The sequence below is a fragment of the Serinus canaria genome, chromosome 8, assembly GCF_022539315.1.
Source record: "Serinus canaria isolate serCan28SL12 chromosome 8, serCan2020, whole genome shotgun sequence".
Taxonomy (NCBI): Eukaryota; Metazoa; Chordata; class Aves; order Passeriformes; family Fringillidae; genus Serinus; species Serinus canaria.
Window position 1 is genome coordinate 16,819,668 of NC_066322.1, and position 16,978 is coordinate 16,836,645.

General features: G+C 40.7%; 1 protein-coding gene and 1 non-coding gene across 2 annotated transcripts; one reads left to right on the forward strand and one right to left on the reverse strand.

Annotated features, from left to right (window-relative positions):
* Window positions 1-4,859: 4,859 nt before the first annotated feature.
* On the forward strand, window positions 4,860-4,945 carry TRNAR-UCU (transfer RNA arginine (anticodon UCU)). Its single transcript is given in 2 exon segments — window positions 4,860-4,896; window positions 4,910-4,945. It is a non-coding gene; the product is annotated as a tRNA-Arg (tRNA).
* A 3,221-nt stretch (window positions 4,946-8,166) lies between these two features.
* On the reverse strand, window positions 8,167-16,418 carry DNTTIP2 (deoxynucleotidyltransferase terminal interacting protein 2). The gene is made up of 7 exons (XM_009088530.4): window positions 16,255-16,418; window positions 13,855-15,578; window positions 12,238-12,373; window positions 11,475-11,570; window positions 10,944-11,108; window positions 9,670-9,779; window positions 8,167-8,322 (listed from the first exon to the last, which is right to left on the reverse strand). The coding sequence occupies exons 1-7, from the start codon at window positions 16,372-16,374 to the stop codon at window positions 8,229-8,231; spliced, it is 2,445 nt and encodes an 814-aa protein (XP_009086778.4). The 5' UTR covers window positions 16,375-16,418; the 3' UTR covers window positions 8,167-8,228.
* Between the last annotated feature and the right edge of the window lie 560 nt (window positions 16,419-16,978).

Sequence of the window (16,978 nt, forward strand, 5' to 3'; positions counted from 1 at the left end):
TACAAATTAGCCAGACTTTAACTTGGCAAATGATGGTAAATCTGGGTCAAATAATGAGCACAGTCTATTGTAACTTGCAATAAATTTGGCAGATCGACAGTTCTGAAAATAGTAGTCTAACTGCATTACATAATCTCACTCATTATACACTTTTATGGGTGGAAAATAAGAAAAAGAAGATTGGAGCAGAACTCCAGATAGTTAAGTCAGAGCTGAGTTGGCTCTGCTAGGGACTGGCAGACATATTTGACCAAGTCATTTAACCATGAGTCAGTCTACCTACAACTGGAATTCTGCAATCAATCTTCTTTTATAAAACCATTTTATACTATCAAATTGAATTTTAAAAGGTTAGCAATTACTAAGAAAGTAATAACTAAATTATACATTTCAGGTAACAGCTATTCTATTTCTAATGACACCTTAGTTTTCCAACTGTGCACAAACTTCAAATTCCTTCTGCTTTTTCCCATACTGTGAGCATTTGTGTACTGGCACTTAGTACAGGCCCTCAGTTCTGCTGCTTTCACAGAGGAAGAGTGAGGTCCTCCCCTGCTTTAAGGACACCTCTTCACTGACCCTGCATCATTACTTCTCTTTACATTACAATAACCCTTCGTCAGGATGTCTTCTTTCCTATCCCAGTCTCTTCTGTTCACTGAAAGGACCTGGGCCCTTGTAACCTTCACTCTCAGCCCCACACCTTCACTGTCCCTCCTGATATGTCCTTGATGCTCATGCAGACTCAAAAAAGGACCAGACAAGCCCTGAAAGACTCTCTGCAGTATCCCGGATCCTGGCACTCAGAAAACATCCCCAAACATCACATCAATGTAGCAGATGAATGTGTCCAGTCCCTACAGATAGGAATCTCCAGTGCCTATCAGCTGTCTTTTACTCTTCTTGTTGATATTTGGCTGAGGTTCAGCTGGCTCTAATGCCTCCCTCCCCCAGTGGTCCTTGTTCATCTTCATCTTTTCCCAGGGCACCACATTTGTTCTGTGGTTGCACTTCTGCAAGCAGAGAAGGAGTCTTCTCTTCTCTTGCCAAAAGTAACAATGCTCTCCATCTCATTTCTGTTGATCTCTCCTTTTTTTCCTGATGCTACAAAGCCTGCTGATCTCCTGTCACAGGTCCTTTTCCTCAGTAAGCTCCTTAGCTCCTGTGCATCCCTGATCTACATTTCAGTAGCAATTGTATCAGAAAAAAGCCCTGAGGTCTCTAACTTTAAAAATAATTTCAGCTTTCTACCTGTGTACAAGAGAATGTTCATTTTCACAAGAAGTCCCTCTGATCTTTCTGTAATTTGTGGAATTGGAAGAAATTTGTTTCCCTTTTGGTAGATAGCATGCAGGGGTACAAGAGGCCTAAGACAGCAGTGATGCCCTTCTAGTGACATTTTTTTGTTCAAAGGAGACAGAGAATCCACAGGTAACTCCTTTGTAGCAGAGGTGCTTGATGATCTTCCTTGTCCATTGTGTGTGTGAACCAAGAGCTGCTGAGCACACACAACTGTGCCTGTGCAGGGTCTGGTGCTCAGTCACGCTTCCTTCACACTTGGAGTGTGAAAGGTGAAGAATGTGCTCAAACAGTATCCATAGCCTTTTAACTAAAAGGCTATGGATACTGATTGAAGACTTGTCAATTCCACGGAAATATTATGGAGTTAAAATCCTGCAGCTGGATATCACTCTACAAGAAAATGTGAATTGCTTGTCTTGCCATGCTTCAGGGCCAAGACAAGCCCAGGGATAGATTTTGGGAATTCTGCCAAGATGAAAAAAACAGATCAAATTAACAGAAAACACTGAAAACATTGAAATTGTCTTGAAACAGACTCCCATCTCTCTGTAAGTCAGATGTACTCCACTTTTGGCCAGAGGCACTAGCTGGGACTTACCTAAACGTCCTGTTGCAGTGCTCCGAGAGATGCCCTATGACTGCTCAGGTTTGGCACCACCAGGGAGCACTCTTGAAGTAAATGGCTTTGCAGCATCTGATCTGTTAATAGAACTACACAGAATTAACATTATAACCCCAGGTAGAGATGATTTGGCATAACTGATCATGTGTCCCCAACTTCTCAAAGGCATTGCTCTTGGGAATTTCTCCTGTCTACCCAAACATATTCAAGAGGACAGAACATGCATTAGGCCAACAACAGCCATGAAGAAGAGAACTGGAAGAGGTTCTTAACAGCTTCCTGCTGGCAGCCTGACAAACAAATTCTCCAATACCCAGACAGTCACATGGCAATCACAGCCTTCCCTGAGGAAAAGGAAGAGATGCAGAAGCATCTGCAATGCAGAGCATTTATCTTCATGTTAAGAAAATAAGTTTTAAAAAAATTAATCAAATTGTCTATCACCAAAGGAAACCCTCCCTGAAAGAGGTCTTTCCAGTATCCTCAGACCTTGTGCATCCCAGCATTTTTCCTGCCAGTTTGAAGAGTGCTTTCTCTTGCTGCACTACACAGATGAATCATTAGAGCCATAGGGTTGTAATAATCCTCCATGAGATGTAGAGATGGTGTAAGGGTCCCATTTAAGTAATCTATACATTACAGCCTTCTCTGACCTCTTTCAAAAAGTATATTGATCACACTTGTTCTGAGAGAGAGGTGGTGGTACTCCCAACAAACATTTGTGGAAGCTCTACAAATTTGGAAATTGCCATTTTAATTAATTTAAAAGCTCAAATCTTACCAAAAGTACTTGGATATACAGTGCATAGCACTACAGTACATTAACAGAAGTTAATGTTGAAAACCATGTTGTAAAAAGTCTCTCAAAGATCACTTTAATTTCATAAATAATGATGTCTAGATTTATTTTAATCAATAGAAGACTGCTATAAGATGATAATTTTTGCCTCTATTGATTCATTTCCTGTCTTGTGTTAAGGTATTCCTACCTCAATTTCTCCTCCCTTTAAAAATTAGCAAAACAGCACGTTGTTGAGCTCAGCAAAATTTCTCTGAGTGCCGGTAACTAAACCCAATACAACTCTATTCCAAGTAATTTCTGCTCCTTGATAAAGAACATGAAATTGAAGAGGAGCTGAAATGAAAGCCAGCTTGCAACAGAAGTGGACTTCAGACCGTCCCAGAAGAGGGAAAGTCCAAAGGACTGATCTGGGTACACACGCCGGCAAAGGTTAATCAGATCGGTCGCTTTTGCCTCTGATGGCACTGCCCAAGTTCATGACCCGTGAGCTGCCCTGTTTCTCATGCAGTAGCTCCATCTGCTGTCCGAACGCAAAGGCGGACTTTGCACCGGCATTACATTTACAGAATAAAAAAGCAAAACGATTTGAAAAAAGCAAAATGTTTCAAAATATTTTTGTTTCAAAAATATTTTGAAACATTTCTGGAAAAATTCCAAACGTTTCCCTACTCAGTCCTCCCGCATGAATGGAACCAGCCTTTATCTACCTTTATAAACCAACTATCCACAACGAAAATACGAGAGTCTCAGAACCAGTCTTGTGACAAAAAAAGAATGGCTCTTCACATCTGCAGTTACTCAGTACCATGCTGTCCAAAGGTGCCACACCACCAGATCACACTGGGGAGGCACCAACACTCACTGCACCCCACGATGAAGATACCCAGGTGTCCACAAACTACTAGATGTCAACAGCGATTCTTAGTTACTTCCAAGAGGTATATTTGAATTGCACAAACATAAATTTAAGCTTATTCTGAAGATCAACTCAGTTCTTAAAAACAAGATTTTTGTTTATTTTCTGCAGTACAGCGCTTTAAGGAGTCAAATTTTCCAGACTTGCATTCCTTTACCAGGAGCACTATGAAGAGTTCTGTCCAACAGAACAATTGTGGCAAGACCCAGAGTTTGCAAATGCGACCACACCTGCTCTGAATCTTGCACAGCTTAGTGATTATTGGTTTGTTTATAAATGTTCTGGCTCAACAACAGTCTCTTAGCTAGGGGGTTGTACCCCCAGTTTGGTTCTTGCTCTAACTGCTGAACCCTTCCAGCAACCTGCTTTTCTGGGCAGCATTGCAGAGCTATTCAGTCACCAAGCAGCCCAAGAGCTCGGGCTCGGGGCTGACCACAGGCGCAGCAGCCGGCTGGCTCTCTGGGCACCACAGGCGGCACTGCCGGCGGCACCTCGGTTATTCAGTACACTCCGTATCGCAGCCTGGCTGCAGTACCTCGGCGATTGTGGATCCGAGTCAGTTTATTTTACATCGGTGTGATTGGCTTCCTTGTTCCTCAGATTTTAGGGCGCGCTTGTTTACATGTTTTTCTCCACTCTTATGGATACCCGTACTTTTAAATTATGATAAAATGCAGCACGAGTGCCAAGGTTTTACTGCTCAGGCCTCACTGCCCGGAGCCCTCCCGGGGCCGGCAGCCCCGCGCCCCTCCCTGAGCAGCAGGCCACCGGCAAAGTTAAAGAAAAAATACCTCATACTCCTGTCTCTTGGAGTTTCTATTATCCATTTTCATTATTTAAAAAAATAGTATCAGGGACTTGTTTCAGGCTAGAGTTACAGCTTTTAAGGAAAAATCTCTTTCGGAATCTATGGGGTGGGCGGTGCTACCGAGCATTTACGGGTGTATGAAGGGCTCCTCAATACAAGGCCAATTGTGGATTATAATGATATCGCTCCAGCGCTGCACAGGAAGCCATGGGCCCCACCGGGCTGCGGGCAGAGCTCAGGCAGCACGCAGGGGCTGCCGCGAGAATCGTTTGCGCAGCGCCGTGTACGACTAACCCTATTCATCCTGCTTAAAAAAAAAATAAAAGAAAAGAAAAAAACGAAACATTTGGGGCTATCGCATGACGGCGCGCGCAGGCTCTATAGACGGTGTTAGAAGATTCCAACAGGTGGCTCCGTGGCGCAATGGATAGCGCATTGGACTTCTAGAGGGTTGAAGGGATTCAAAGGTTCCGGGTTCGAGTCCCGGCGGAGTCGTGTCTTCTCTTTTTTTATTTTTTTTTTTTCCCCTTTCCTTTTCTTTTTAATAGATTTACTCCGCCCCCTACGCCTTTTGGGCGGAAATCTCTTCCCCGCGCTCCCCTGTCCCCTACCTCACGGCCGCAGGTAGCCGGTATGCCGGCCTGGCCCTTCTCCCGTCAGCGAGGCTCTCCGGGCCCGCCTCCCGCCGTGCCTGGCGGTCTGGGAAGCGCTGGAAGCGACAGCCGCCATCCACCGGAGCCGCCGTGTCCGCTCGGCCCGGCGACACGGATCTTCCTCACCGCCAGCGAGAAGGCGGAGCAGCAGAAGGGCTCAGCTCTCCTCCTCCCGGCCCCGCCGCCGTCAGGCTGCGGGAGAAGGGCTCTGCTCCTGCTTCTCCCGGCCCCGCCGCCCTCAGGCTGCGGGAGAAGGGCTCCGCTCCTGCTCCCCTGGCCCGAGCTCCGCCAGAGCGGTCAGACCGACATCCAGCCCCGTGGGGCCGCTACGCTTCCAGGACTGTCTGCGAAAGTAATTTTATTTGGAAAACCAAGACTTCGTCTTTCCTGGAGGCACTTCAGTTACCATGGGTCACCGTGATACATTTCTGGTTACTTTCAAATAACAAGCTCGCAAACTGCAGAAACCAGAATTAACACATTTTCTGACTTACCGACAGAGAGAAGATGAAGAGCAATTTTAATTACAGCAATCAAATTAGGTGGTAAAACAAAACAGAAGCAGCAATAAACAAAGCACCTTGATTTTGCTCAGAACGGAATTAATTAATCTGATTCATTATTCCTGAGTTATTAAATTTCTGGGGTTTTCTTGATAAATTATTTTTAATTCTGCAGGTGTGACTTTTCAAACTGTAATTCTGCTTATTTAAAAGCAATAAAGGAAAATCGCAAAACGAACCACACCATCAGGCACATTAACCATCACAGCTAGTAAAGGCAGAATTACAAATTAGCACAAATATTTCTGCCATTAAAAGAAAATACTACTTATAATTGATAGGCAGAGCTTCATGAAAGTTTTTGTGTGTTTCCAGAGTCCTCTAATAACCACAGGCAATCACATGGTGCATCTGGGTTTTAATCCCTCCAGCACCTTCCCCTTTATGACAATTTCAAAGCCCGTTTGTCTGCAGTGAGGTGAGCTGGAAATTAAGGAGAGGTGCGAAAGGTGCTCTGTTCAGGGCCCCATCGGACAGGCGGAGGCACCAGCTCAGGCAAAGCTGGCCAACACAACTGCGAGTGCCACTGCAGCCCTGGGAACAGCACATCTCACCGTCTGCACGCAGCACGGGCACTTGCTGGGCACAGGGTGGGGCAGAACAGAAGGGATTAGAAGAATCAAAGGACAGGATATAGAACACAAGCACAGGGTGGGGCAGAACAGAAGGGATTAGAAGAATCAAAGGACAGGATATAGAACACAAGCCAAATCGCTTTCTAGCTGTGCAGCACATGCAGTTACTGCTGTAGCTATTGAGCAGCCCGAGCAACAGGCACGGAGTTGTTGCATGCTGTGTAACACCACAGCTTGCATTTCTCCCTTAAAGTCTTTCACAGCTGCATCCTGCTTTTCCAAAGATGCTCTTGGAACACCCCAGGATGCAACTGAATGACAACTACTGTGGTGCCTTGTTTTCTTCTCAGTGTTCAGTATCAATTTTTTTGTGCTTCTATGTCTCAGCCAGAAAACAAGACACCATAGTTGTTTTTATTGGCTTTTTTGATTTACTGGGAATTGAGATATCGGCATAAATATCATCGCATTAAAATAGCCTGTGCATATTAACTGAGACCTGGGGACAGGTGGTTCTACTTGCACTTGTTTCATATTTCCCAATGAATTCACTTTACTTTGACACCATTCATCTCCAGGCCGTGAAGGCTTTTTAAGGGCTCTAGATTCCTGAGTGTTTCTGGTAGTAAAACATTATGGACAACGTTGGAATGATAAAAAACACCCCAAAGGATTTGAGGAAAATTTCTTTCACACATCAGCTGGTGGTTAATACATACCACAATGCTCATTTCAGCATAAATTACTAATCCTTAAAAAAACTAATTCTCAGTAGAAAACTTGACAGTTAAACTTTAGTCAGGAATGTAGTTAAGCACTTCTTGCTTAAGATCTGCAACCTTTAAGATTCAGTGTTCTTGTGGAAAGGAAACAATTGACCACTGGTCCTCTGATAGTGACTTCTACATCCTAATCACCCAATCCACCTAAGACAATGTAGTGCCAGTTTAATTTCTTCTATTATCCATCTTTTCTGCTACCTCAGGGCAGTAACCAGGTTACACTAATTGTAACAGCAATAATGATCAGGTCATTAAAAACCAACTGAACACTGCAGCAGTTCTGACAAAAACAAAAGGTCATGACCTACCACTGAAGGGGAACTGAGCCAGTGACATTTGTGGCTCTGCAAGGGCAGCAGAGGCCTTCCAGACTCACTCTATTTGTTCACCTTGAGCTATTCCAGGTCAGCTAACAGACACAATCTGCATAACCCTACATAATGGATACCAATGTTAAGTTATTTCCAAAAGCATCATTAGACAATAATTAAACGGTAAAAATTAATAAAAGCAAAATATGATTGTTAAAATTTGACATATAAGTATTACTTTCCTATATTATTTATTAAATAATATGTAATTTGTCTCTTCTAAATTTTATATATATATATATATATATATATATATATATTATAATGTAAACACACATAAGTATAAAAGTATATGTGTAGGCACTGAATTCCAAGACATTCTCTGTACCATTATGGTCAGTGTTGAAATAAATCCTTCACAACCAAACCATTTTTCAATACCTTCTATTACAGTTTTGGCCAGCAGCACCTCTGACAAGTCATGGAAAAATATATTCTAGTACACACTATGTGCCAAGATGAATTACACATATAATCTTAAACTGAATTTACTAATTAATTGATGCAAAGTCTGAAGCCTGAGAAGACCACAATCTATGAAGCTGAGTTTTTTACTCAGATTTAATAATATGCTTTCATATCATTATCTCTTTACATAAATATTAATTAAAATAAATACCAATTTTAAAATCTAAATTAATTTAAATTGAGATACCTGATAATTTGCTGAAGTTTCCTAGCTTTATTCTCATGGCAAGAATTTCACTAAACCTCAATTTGCACATGACCTGCAATCTTAAAAGAAACCAAACAAAACACCAAAACCAAAGCATTCTGTAATAAAGTTTTATAACAACAAACAAGTTGTTCCAGCCTGGTATTTTTCTTCCATTCTTAATTGTGAAATTTCTTCTTCTTCCGATTCCTCTTCCCTGCTGCAAAAGCTGCTTTTTCACTCATGATCTCCTGATACTTCTTTTTATTATATCTGAACAAAATAGATAATTTACTTTTAAGCACAGCAAACCAAAGTTCAGGAAACGATAACATGGACAGTACTCTATGCACATTAATTGCCAAACTGAGTTCTCTCATCTTTTCTGAATCACTTTCTTTGATTTATACACTTATGCATAAGTAAAGGGGAATCAGCAAGTGGATCAATGATAAATGCAGGTAAATTTGCTTTGAAAGTAAATTCTGTTGAATTTTGTAATTTATTTTGGTTTTGGGGCGGGGGGTGTCTTTATTATATATGCAGTCACATTTTGGACAATTGGCTGAAACACTGCTACTGCTCACAAGGGGAAGACTCAACCACTTCCACAAAATCATGAAGAAACTAGACCCACTTTTATAGTGCCTTCTCACCACACTCAAGATAATAAACTTTACTCTCTTCCAGATGGAAAACTGAAATGAGGTGAATACTAAACAACAAGAAGGGTAACTGCTGAATGTGAGCTGCTAGTTCCTCTAACAGACTCTTGTATACCTGCACCCATGAGTACCACACACACTGCACACTGAGTAGTGCTGAGGCTTCAAATGCAACACCAAAATCTGACAAATATCTGCACTAATGCTGAAGTAAATGATTAAAGCCCTTAATTAGCCACATCATAAATTACCTGATCAAATTTCAAATACATTCATTTTTAAAAATACTTTGTAATAAATTAGGTCAAACCAGAAAACTACTTAAGAAATAGATACAGTAACTTGCCTTCCCAACATTATAGTTAAATTTACAAGTCTGACAAAATTAACTCTGTAATCCCACATCATGCACGACTTCAAAGAAAACATGTCATTATGTGAAAAGAGAAGTGAATATTAACATCATGTAATAACCAATACCAAAATGGACCAACTCCAAAAACTGTAGGCTATGCAGGTATTAATTAATTCAATCATAATATTCAAGTAAGTCTTCTAGCACAATTTTGATTCCCGTGACAGGTGGCAGACTGACATATATTTATAAAATAAAACAATATCAACATTCACAGAATTACAGGCTGCTCTTTTCTGTCAATTATACCAAGAAAAATTAATCACTCTGTTAGAGTCGCTGCCAATAGTGATGGCTAACGTTGGATAAAATCCTTTAATGAAGATGAAATATACATTATCTCAGTCCAGTTATCCCTTTAGATAAAGGCACCTTAGACCTTGTAAATGGCAGTACTATGGAAATGCTAACGGACCAAAAATTTTTCTTTGAAGTATAAAAAACCACCCTACAAGCTGAATAAAACAAAAAAAGGCTACAGAGTTAAAGATACTCCTCTTTTACATGGAATATTACAATGACAGAAGTACTTTTAAATACCTTCTGAACTCTGAATCTGCAAGCAGCTCCTCCACAATTGTTCTCTTCCTCTGTTTCTTAGGGATTCGACTGTGGTAAAAGTCTATGGGAGAATCAACTACAGTTCCAACCTAGGAAACAAAAATGGAAACATTCTTACTGTACATGAACAGCAAGATGTTGATTATTTTGCCTTTTTTTTTTTTTTTTTAAATCCCCAGCAACAAATGTGAAGAGACCTACAGAGCAGATGAGAAGGACAGCTGCTTAATAAAAGTGCAAAACACCAAAATAAGTCATGTTTTGTGTGACTTTTGGTCTCCTTGCATAGTGCAGAGAGGAAGGCCTGAGCATTAAGACTGCACAGTTTTCAATGCTGGATTGCTGTATCAACACTTTAATTCATTGAAGTTCTTAACTTTGAAACATCTTAAACATAAGGGAAAAGGAACCTTTATGACCACCTTAAGCCTCTTCCTGTCTCTCTTCCTGGTGGTTTTGCCAGATGGCTGCACAGCAGCTATATCAGGGCTGTATCAGGGCTCCACAGCCCTAATACAAGGGCTTCACCCTGAAATGCATCCCATTTCCCAACCAGCCTGTCAGTCAGCTCTCATGCTTCAGGTCAGCAGTAAAGACACACACAGTACATGTCTTCTGCAGTGAAAATTACCCTGCCTGCATCTAATTATGTGGAACACTTCAGTCTAAGTTTCTCTAATTTCACAACATACAACATTCTGGACGCTTCAGAGTGAAGTGCTATATTTTTAGAAATGAAAACACTTCCTCAAGCATGCTAACTATTCAAAGTTCCTGGAGGCCTATTTCTACACTTACACAGTAATTCCTTTATTGATACAAACAATTTTCAAAGCTGGGAGCTACAAGCAGCAAAAATTTCAGGTTATCACAAAGGCAGCTGTCTCCATTTAAACTGTATTAGCTAGTAAGAAAATAAAAGCCAATTATTTTCTACACACTTGTTTACAAAGGCCAGTACTCCAAGAAAGCAGTGAAAATCTAGTCCTCTGAGGGTTCAAAATATGGATTCAGTAAGATATTTGTTCACTTCTATGAGATAAGCCAAAGCTAAAAACATCAACAGCATATATACGTATGTAACACGAAGTTAAATAGTTGCAAACTCCAGCTAAGTAATCAAAACACTTTAATAATTAAGATATTAAATTAAATTAACATAGAAGCTACCGACAAAATAGGCATTACTAGGTATCCTTTAGCAGCTGTTCAAAACTTCAGCAGTATAATGCAACCTTCTACTGCTTCCTTACCTGGAAGTATTTGGGGAGACCATCTCTGTCATTCTTCTTATAGAAATGCTTAGGGTCCAATGAAGCTCTCATCTTCAAAACTTTCAGATCATTTTTCAGTTCACTTGTGATTTCTGGGGCTTTCATACCAAACCAGCCATCACCTGTTGTTTTCTCTCGCTCTGCCTAGGATGCAATACCAAGAACAATGAATTTGCATTCAGTAACGAGGATGGGACAGAAAAGGGAACTCATAAGACAGATAAAGCATTTAGGATGTAAAAATGTACCCCTGACACACATATTTTATGACTATTATAAAGGAGGTTATCAGCACTGCATCAATGACACATTTGTACTGAGCATATAACCATTCACTTCACGATGCTTGTGACTGAAAGGATGACTTTTCACAGCACAGCTCAAAGAAGACACTAAAGTGCAGTTCATCACTCCATTTCCAGTGAGGCCTGGATATGCACAGGGTCCCAGCATGCAGCTTTCTACCACAGCTTGGTTCATTATTTGAGGCATTCCCAGCTCTTCACTTACCCTGCGCTGCTTCTTTAGCTGGTTAAGTGATTCCCTGTAGGGTGGGACACATTCCTTTCTTTCAAAGTCTGGAGTTATTACACTCTTCTGCAAGAGCTGTAAGAATTTTTTTGAACATTAGAGAGCCACCTCACTGATACAAATTTTACAGCTTAACTCTATTTACAGAATCTACTGAAGGAATCATGCAGAATCTAAGCAAGCATTCTAATGTCATACATGGGCAGTAAGGGTCTTCGAAACAGAACACTGGACAACAACAGAAAAGAGCTGACTTGCCCTGGAAGAAGTGAGACAGCAAATCTTCTGGAGTAAAGAGAACTATCATGGAGGAGCCAAAGAAAAGTTTTAACAAAAATAACACATACCCTTTACTTCAAAGGGTGCTTTTGAAAAAAAACTGCCAAGTCCATACTAGGGTATAGACTTTTATTTACTGAAATTCATTCTGGCTATGGACTAAATATCTTGTCAGCAGACCTTAAGCTTGTGTATCATTAGGCAAAGCTCTATGTATAATCAACTTTTGTTTATTTTACAAGGTAATGCTAGAATCTGCACTGTTTTTCAGTTTCTGAAAAGTCAGGTATATTTAAACTTTCACCATTAAAACCAAATGTAAAACCACACTCTGGTCAAAGAGAATGTAAGTTCTTAATGAACCATAAAAAGGATACTTTAAAATCAAACAAACCAACCTTCTCAGACTAACATCTTTGTATTGGTATAGTCACAGATAATTAAATAACTGTAAACATGTCACCTGGTCCTTCTTCTTCTTCTTCTGTGGTTCAATTGCACCCAATCTAGGCTTCTGATTCTTTGCATCAAAACTGATATATAAACCACCAAGCTTCTTGATATTCAAACCAGGGTCTATGCTACTGGAAAGATGTAAACTAAGGAAGAAATAGTTAATTATTAGAATACTGTAACATGCATGCAGCTAAACCTTCTACTGCCCTCTGAGGAAGATGAACAGAAAAAACATTTTTCTTATTCTTCCCAGTTAGGTTCAGTTCTGCAATTATTTTAAGTCCTGTTATCTAGATTATGTAATTTTGAAATAACAGGTGTGGGGGAATTCATGCCATTATATGAAATAAGACTTATTATTAAAAAATACCTGTGAAATAATTTTCACAAATTTTTCATATTAACTCTAATGCTGTACTCTCATCTTAGATATTATTATCTTCTGCATAATTGAACTCTTAACTTTGCTTAACCTTGCCAGAGGAACTCATGACTAGCATCCTTCTATACACTGACAAGCTTGCTAGCTAAAGAGAAAAACCCCAAACATAACATATTGGTAGTAAAAATACTATAACTCTTAATAAGAAGTATGAACAAAATAGAATTAATTGTAGGAATGTTTAAGTCCTTGTCTGCATAACCATGCTAGGAACAAAGTCATTAAACTTGGATAAGAAAGAGGTTGGATGGTTGCATCCAGAGGGTCGTGGGCAATGGCCCAGGGCCCTGACGGCTCTATGAAATTTCAAGGTTAGTATGTTCACATTTGTTTCACTGCTTCATTCAGGCAGACTGTGGAATGCATCCACAATGTACCATGGCTGGTTTTGATGACAAGAATGTTTAAAAGCTCTGAATTATAATGTAGGAAAGATGGTAATATCTAAAGAGGTACAAGGAATATTTCCTATAGCTTAAATGCTTATTAATACAAGCTCTTTAACAACTTTCTATCAAACTGTGGCTGATCTTGTATGCCTTCACACTGAATGTTTGGCTAAGCTTTCTAAGCTAAGACTTCTGGTCTACCTGAAGGTTTTTACTAGATTAAGACTTATTTATCCAACCTAAACGAGTATTGTGCTTTAAACACAAGAAGGATTTTAGCAGCAGCTGGACTATGACAATTCAAGAAGTATCACTCCATCAAAATTATTCTGATGCCATGCTAGGTTTCACCTGAAGAGTCACCATACACAGCACAGCAACAACTGACATATAAAATTATATGCAACTGTTTTAAAAGCATTATCTAATGAGGCAATGTGTACTGGACCTTTTGTTATCTACATTCCAAATGGAAAAAAAAAAAAAAACAAAACTGTGACCTGAATAACCAATTCAGTCAGCATGATCAGTTTCACATTGTTTTTTAAGCTACACACATACAAGGCCTCCAGATGCCAAAAAAATTTCAGAGTTCTGTTCCTACTATATTCAAAACTGAAAAAAATCCCCAAACCTAAATTTATGGACCATATTAATATTTCATAATATGTGCAACACCATTTCTGCAGCAACATGACATGTGATAAGACTACTCCCTTATTTATTCTGCACTTAATGTGCATATTCTTAAGTGAAATGCAGATTCTTTAGCTATTCCTAGCAAGATACTTACATGTCAACCTTATTTTTCAACAGATCATCATCTTCATCTTTTTCATCTTCATCTATCAATTCCTCTTCGTCCTCTTCCAAGTCTGATTCTTTATCTTTTTCACCTTCTTTATGCTTACTTTTAGCATCACTCTCTTGGTCAACATTATCCAGATAATACTTTTGGCTGGAACTCATGCCAGGCTCAGTATCAATTACAAAAAGACCTTCAACATGCAGTGAACTGTTTTTTAAAGATTTTTTGAAGGAAGGAGTTTTCTCATCTGACTTATAACACAGATTCTCATCAACTGCGTCTATGTCTGCCACATCACTATTTTCAGAGTCATCACTTTCACTGTTGCTCAGAAACAATGCAAGAGAGTTATTATCACTGCTTGGTTTTTCACTGCTGTGGGATACCTCATATTCTTCTGTTTGGTTGTCAGCACTGTCCACATCAATTTTAAGCATCCTGTTCTTACTGATGCTTTCAGCTGTCTGGGCAACAGCCATGTCTGCTGATGGGCTGCTCACTGCACTTGCTTGCTTACTCTTCCTTAATTCCTCATCACACGAGAAAGACTGCTGTGCATCTGCCTCAGCATCTGCTCTTTCACATTCTGTAATTTCTTTACTTTCATTGGGTGTTACTTGCCCTTGGGATTCTAGAAATTGTTTGGGACTCATGCAGTCAGTCAAAGAAACAGGCACATGCTCTAATTTCCCCTTCCTTGCAAGTATTTTACTGTCATCTTCTTGTACTTGGCCACATATTGCTTCTGAATGATCTATCTCAACAGACTGTGTATTTTTTTTTGTTTTTTTCACAGGTGATTTAGTGTCACTTTGTTTTGTTTTTGTAAGACTGGATGCCACATCATTTAAAATCTCTTCTTTTGTGTCTTCACTCCAGGTTGCATTAGCACATTTGCTTTTAGGTGAACTGGGTTCTTTTTTACCATCAATGAGGATGGAAGCATTTTCCATGTCATTGACAAGTTCTGCAGTAGGCCTAGAATCAGAAATTATGATGGGATCAGATTTAATAGTGTCCTCAACTACATTCTTGTCTTCTGAAACAAATCTATTTTTTTTCCCAGTCTGCTTAATATTTTCTGCTTGTGGTTTCATTTGCCTGCTCCTAGTAATTCGTTTTGGAGTGACACATGGTTCCACAAGAGAACTTAGGCAACATGATTCTGCATCAGAAGTATTTTCACTCTGGGTTTCCGGAACTCTGTGTAGCTGCAATTTCTTTTTACTTTGTCTGCTCCTTGTGCTTGTGGGAACATTAAGCATCTGGACACCAGAAACAGCAGAGGAACAAGACTCAGCTTCAGAGACATCATCTTCATCCAGAATCCTACTTAACTTATTTACAAAAGCTGTACTGTCATGTCTTTTTTTGTCAGCAGAATCTGGTTGATAAGGAATTACAATTTGTCGCCTCCGTGTTATTCTTACAAACAAAGGTGTCTGGAGACCAGAAACAGAAGAGCAGTTTGATTCTGCTTCTGACACATCACCATCAACCTGTGGTTCAGCAACTGATTGTGCTGATGGAACAGCTGTGCCCTCATTCCTAGTGATCTGCATCTCTGAGCTATCACTGACATCTGATTTCATTTCTGCATGTTCCAACTCTGCAAACTGGCATTCCTGAATCACCTCTGGCTTACGAACTGATTTAGTTCTTCTAGTCATCCTCCTAGCCACAGGAGTACTAATTTCAGCAGATCCCACCTAGAAAAGGAGTAAAAAAATATATGGTATTGACAGATTAAATAACTACATAAAAAGAATGCTATAAAAATCGCTAACAATCTTTTTAAACAAATCTACCTAAACTCACAACACACATCCCTGTGTAGCCCTATCTATGTGGAAGAAGCCTTAACAAACCATCCCTTGCTTATTTCTCTACTGTATTTTGGTCAGGACACGAGAAGAAACACACATATCCTTTAAGAAATATAAACAAGTATCTCCTAATTCAAAAAGTTCTGTCAAGTTGTCAGGAGAAGCAAATCCAGGAAAAACGTTCAGAAATATTCAAAGACTTCCTCAACTGTAAACCACTAAATACTATCAACTATCAAAATGTGCCCCAAAATGGTCTCCAAAACCAATCTGACGTTTACGAACAAGCTGGCCTCTCAGCAATAGCAAAACTAGGTATGACCTGCTAAGTATTATTTTAAGTGACAGGAAAATGTTAAAACATCTGTCACGCAAAGTAGAACAAGCCTACCTTTAACTGCCAAAGCTAAATGGCCCAGTGACCTGCGGAGAATGCTCCCGTCCGGCAGGGCCGGCTGCGGCACCGACACCGCCCCTCAGGGCTCCGTGCGCAGGCTGCACCGCCCGCCCGCCTAGCCGCGCTACCCCCGCTGCCCGCCCCGCTCCCGGCTCCGCTCACCTCCGCCGCACCGGCGCGATCGGCATCGGGGTCGGCATCGGGATCGCCGAGACTGCTGCCGCCGTCTGCCCGCGCCCCCTGCTCCCGGCGCCGCGCCGCCGCCCGCCGGGTGTTCACCATGCTGCCGCTGCACCACGCCCGCCCCTTCCTGCCCGCCCTCCTTCCCCTTCCGGCCGCCCGCCCTTCCGGGCCCGCCGCGGAAAGAACGTTCGGGGCGGCCCCGCCTGCTCGGCCCAGCCCCGCCACGCGAGCCCGGACGTGGTGCAGTCACGGAGTGCAGGCCCTTGGAAAATTGTAAAATGCTGCACAAAAATGCCTACGGGAATTTGACATTTCAGTTAAACTTTCAGGTTTCTCACGGAATGAAATCCATTCTCACCCATCCTGATGCAAACCAAACGAATGAGATAATGTGGTAATTTGATAAAGTGTTATGCCATTGGTGACTCTAGAAATGCCACGTCTTAAAAGGTACTTTTCTACAGCAAGCAAACTATTAGCGGTTTACAGAAAGGAAATAAATCATCCCATTAGAGCAGTCTTTACATTGGTTTAGCACAGTTCCTGTTTTGTAGCATTTCAACATAAAAAACTGAGCACACACGCAAGTCTGATAAGATACAGATTCAGCCAAATACAGACAGAGCTTACAGGTAGTGGTTAAATCATAAGCACACAACACAGAGCTAGTAGGCAAGTCTGAAATTAAACTCATGTAACTCTG

Bases quoted from the DNA above. Each gene is read 5' to 3' on its own strand.
- DNTTIP2 (XM_009088530.4), bottom strand. From the start codon at position 16,374: ATGGTGAACACCCGGCGGGCGGCGGCGCGGCGCCGGGAGCAGGGGGCG. The intron at 9,780-10,943 runs GTAAGGAAGCAG...TTTGTTTCCTAG, and splicing joins GTCTCCCCAAATACTTCCAG to GTTGGAACTGTAGTTGATTC. The intron at 8,323-9,669 runs GTATTTAAAAGT...TATTTTGTTCAG, and splicing joins GCAGATTCAGAGTTCAGAAG to ATATAATAAAAAGAAGTATC.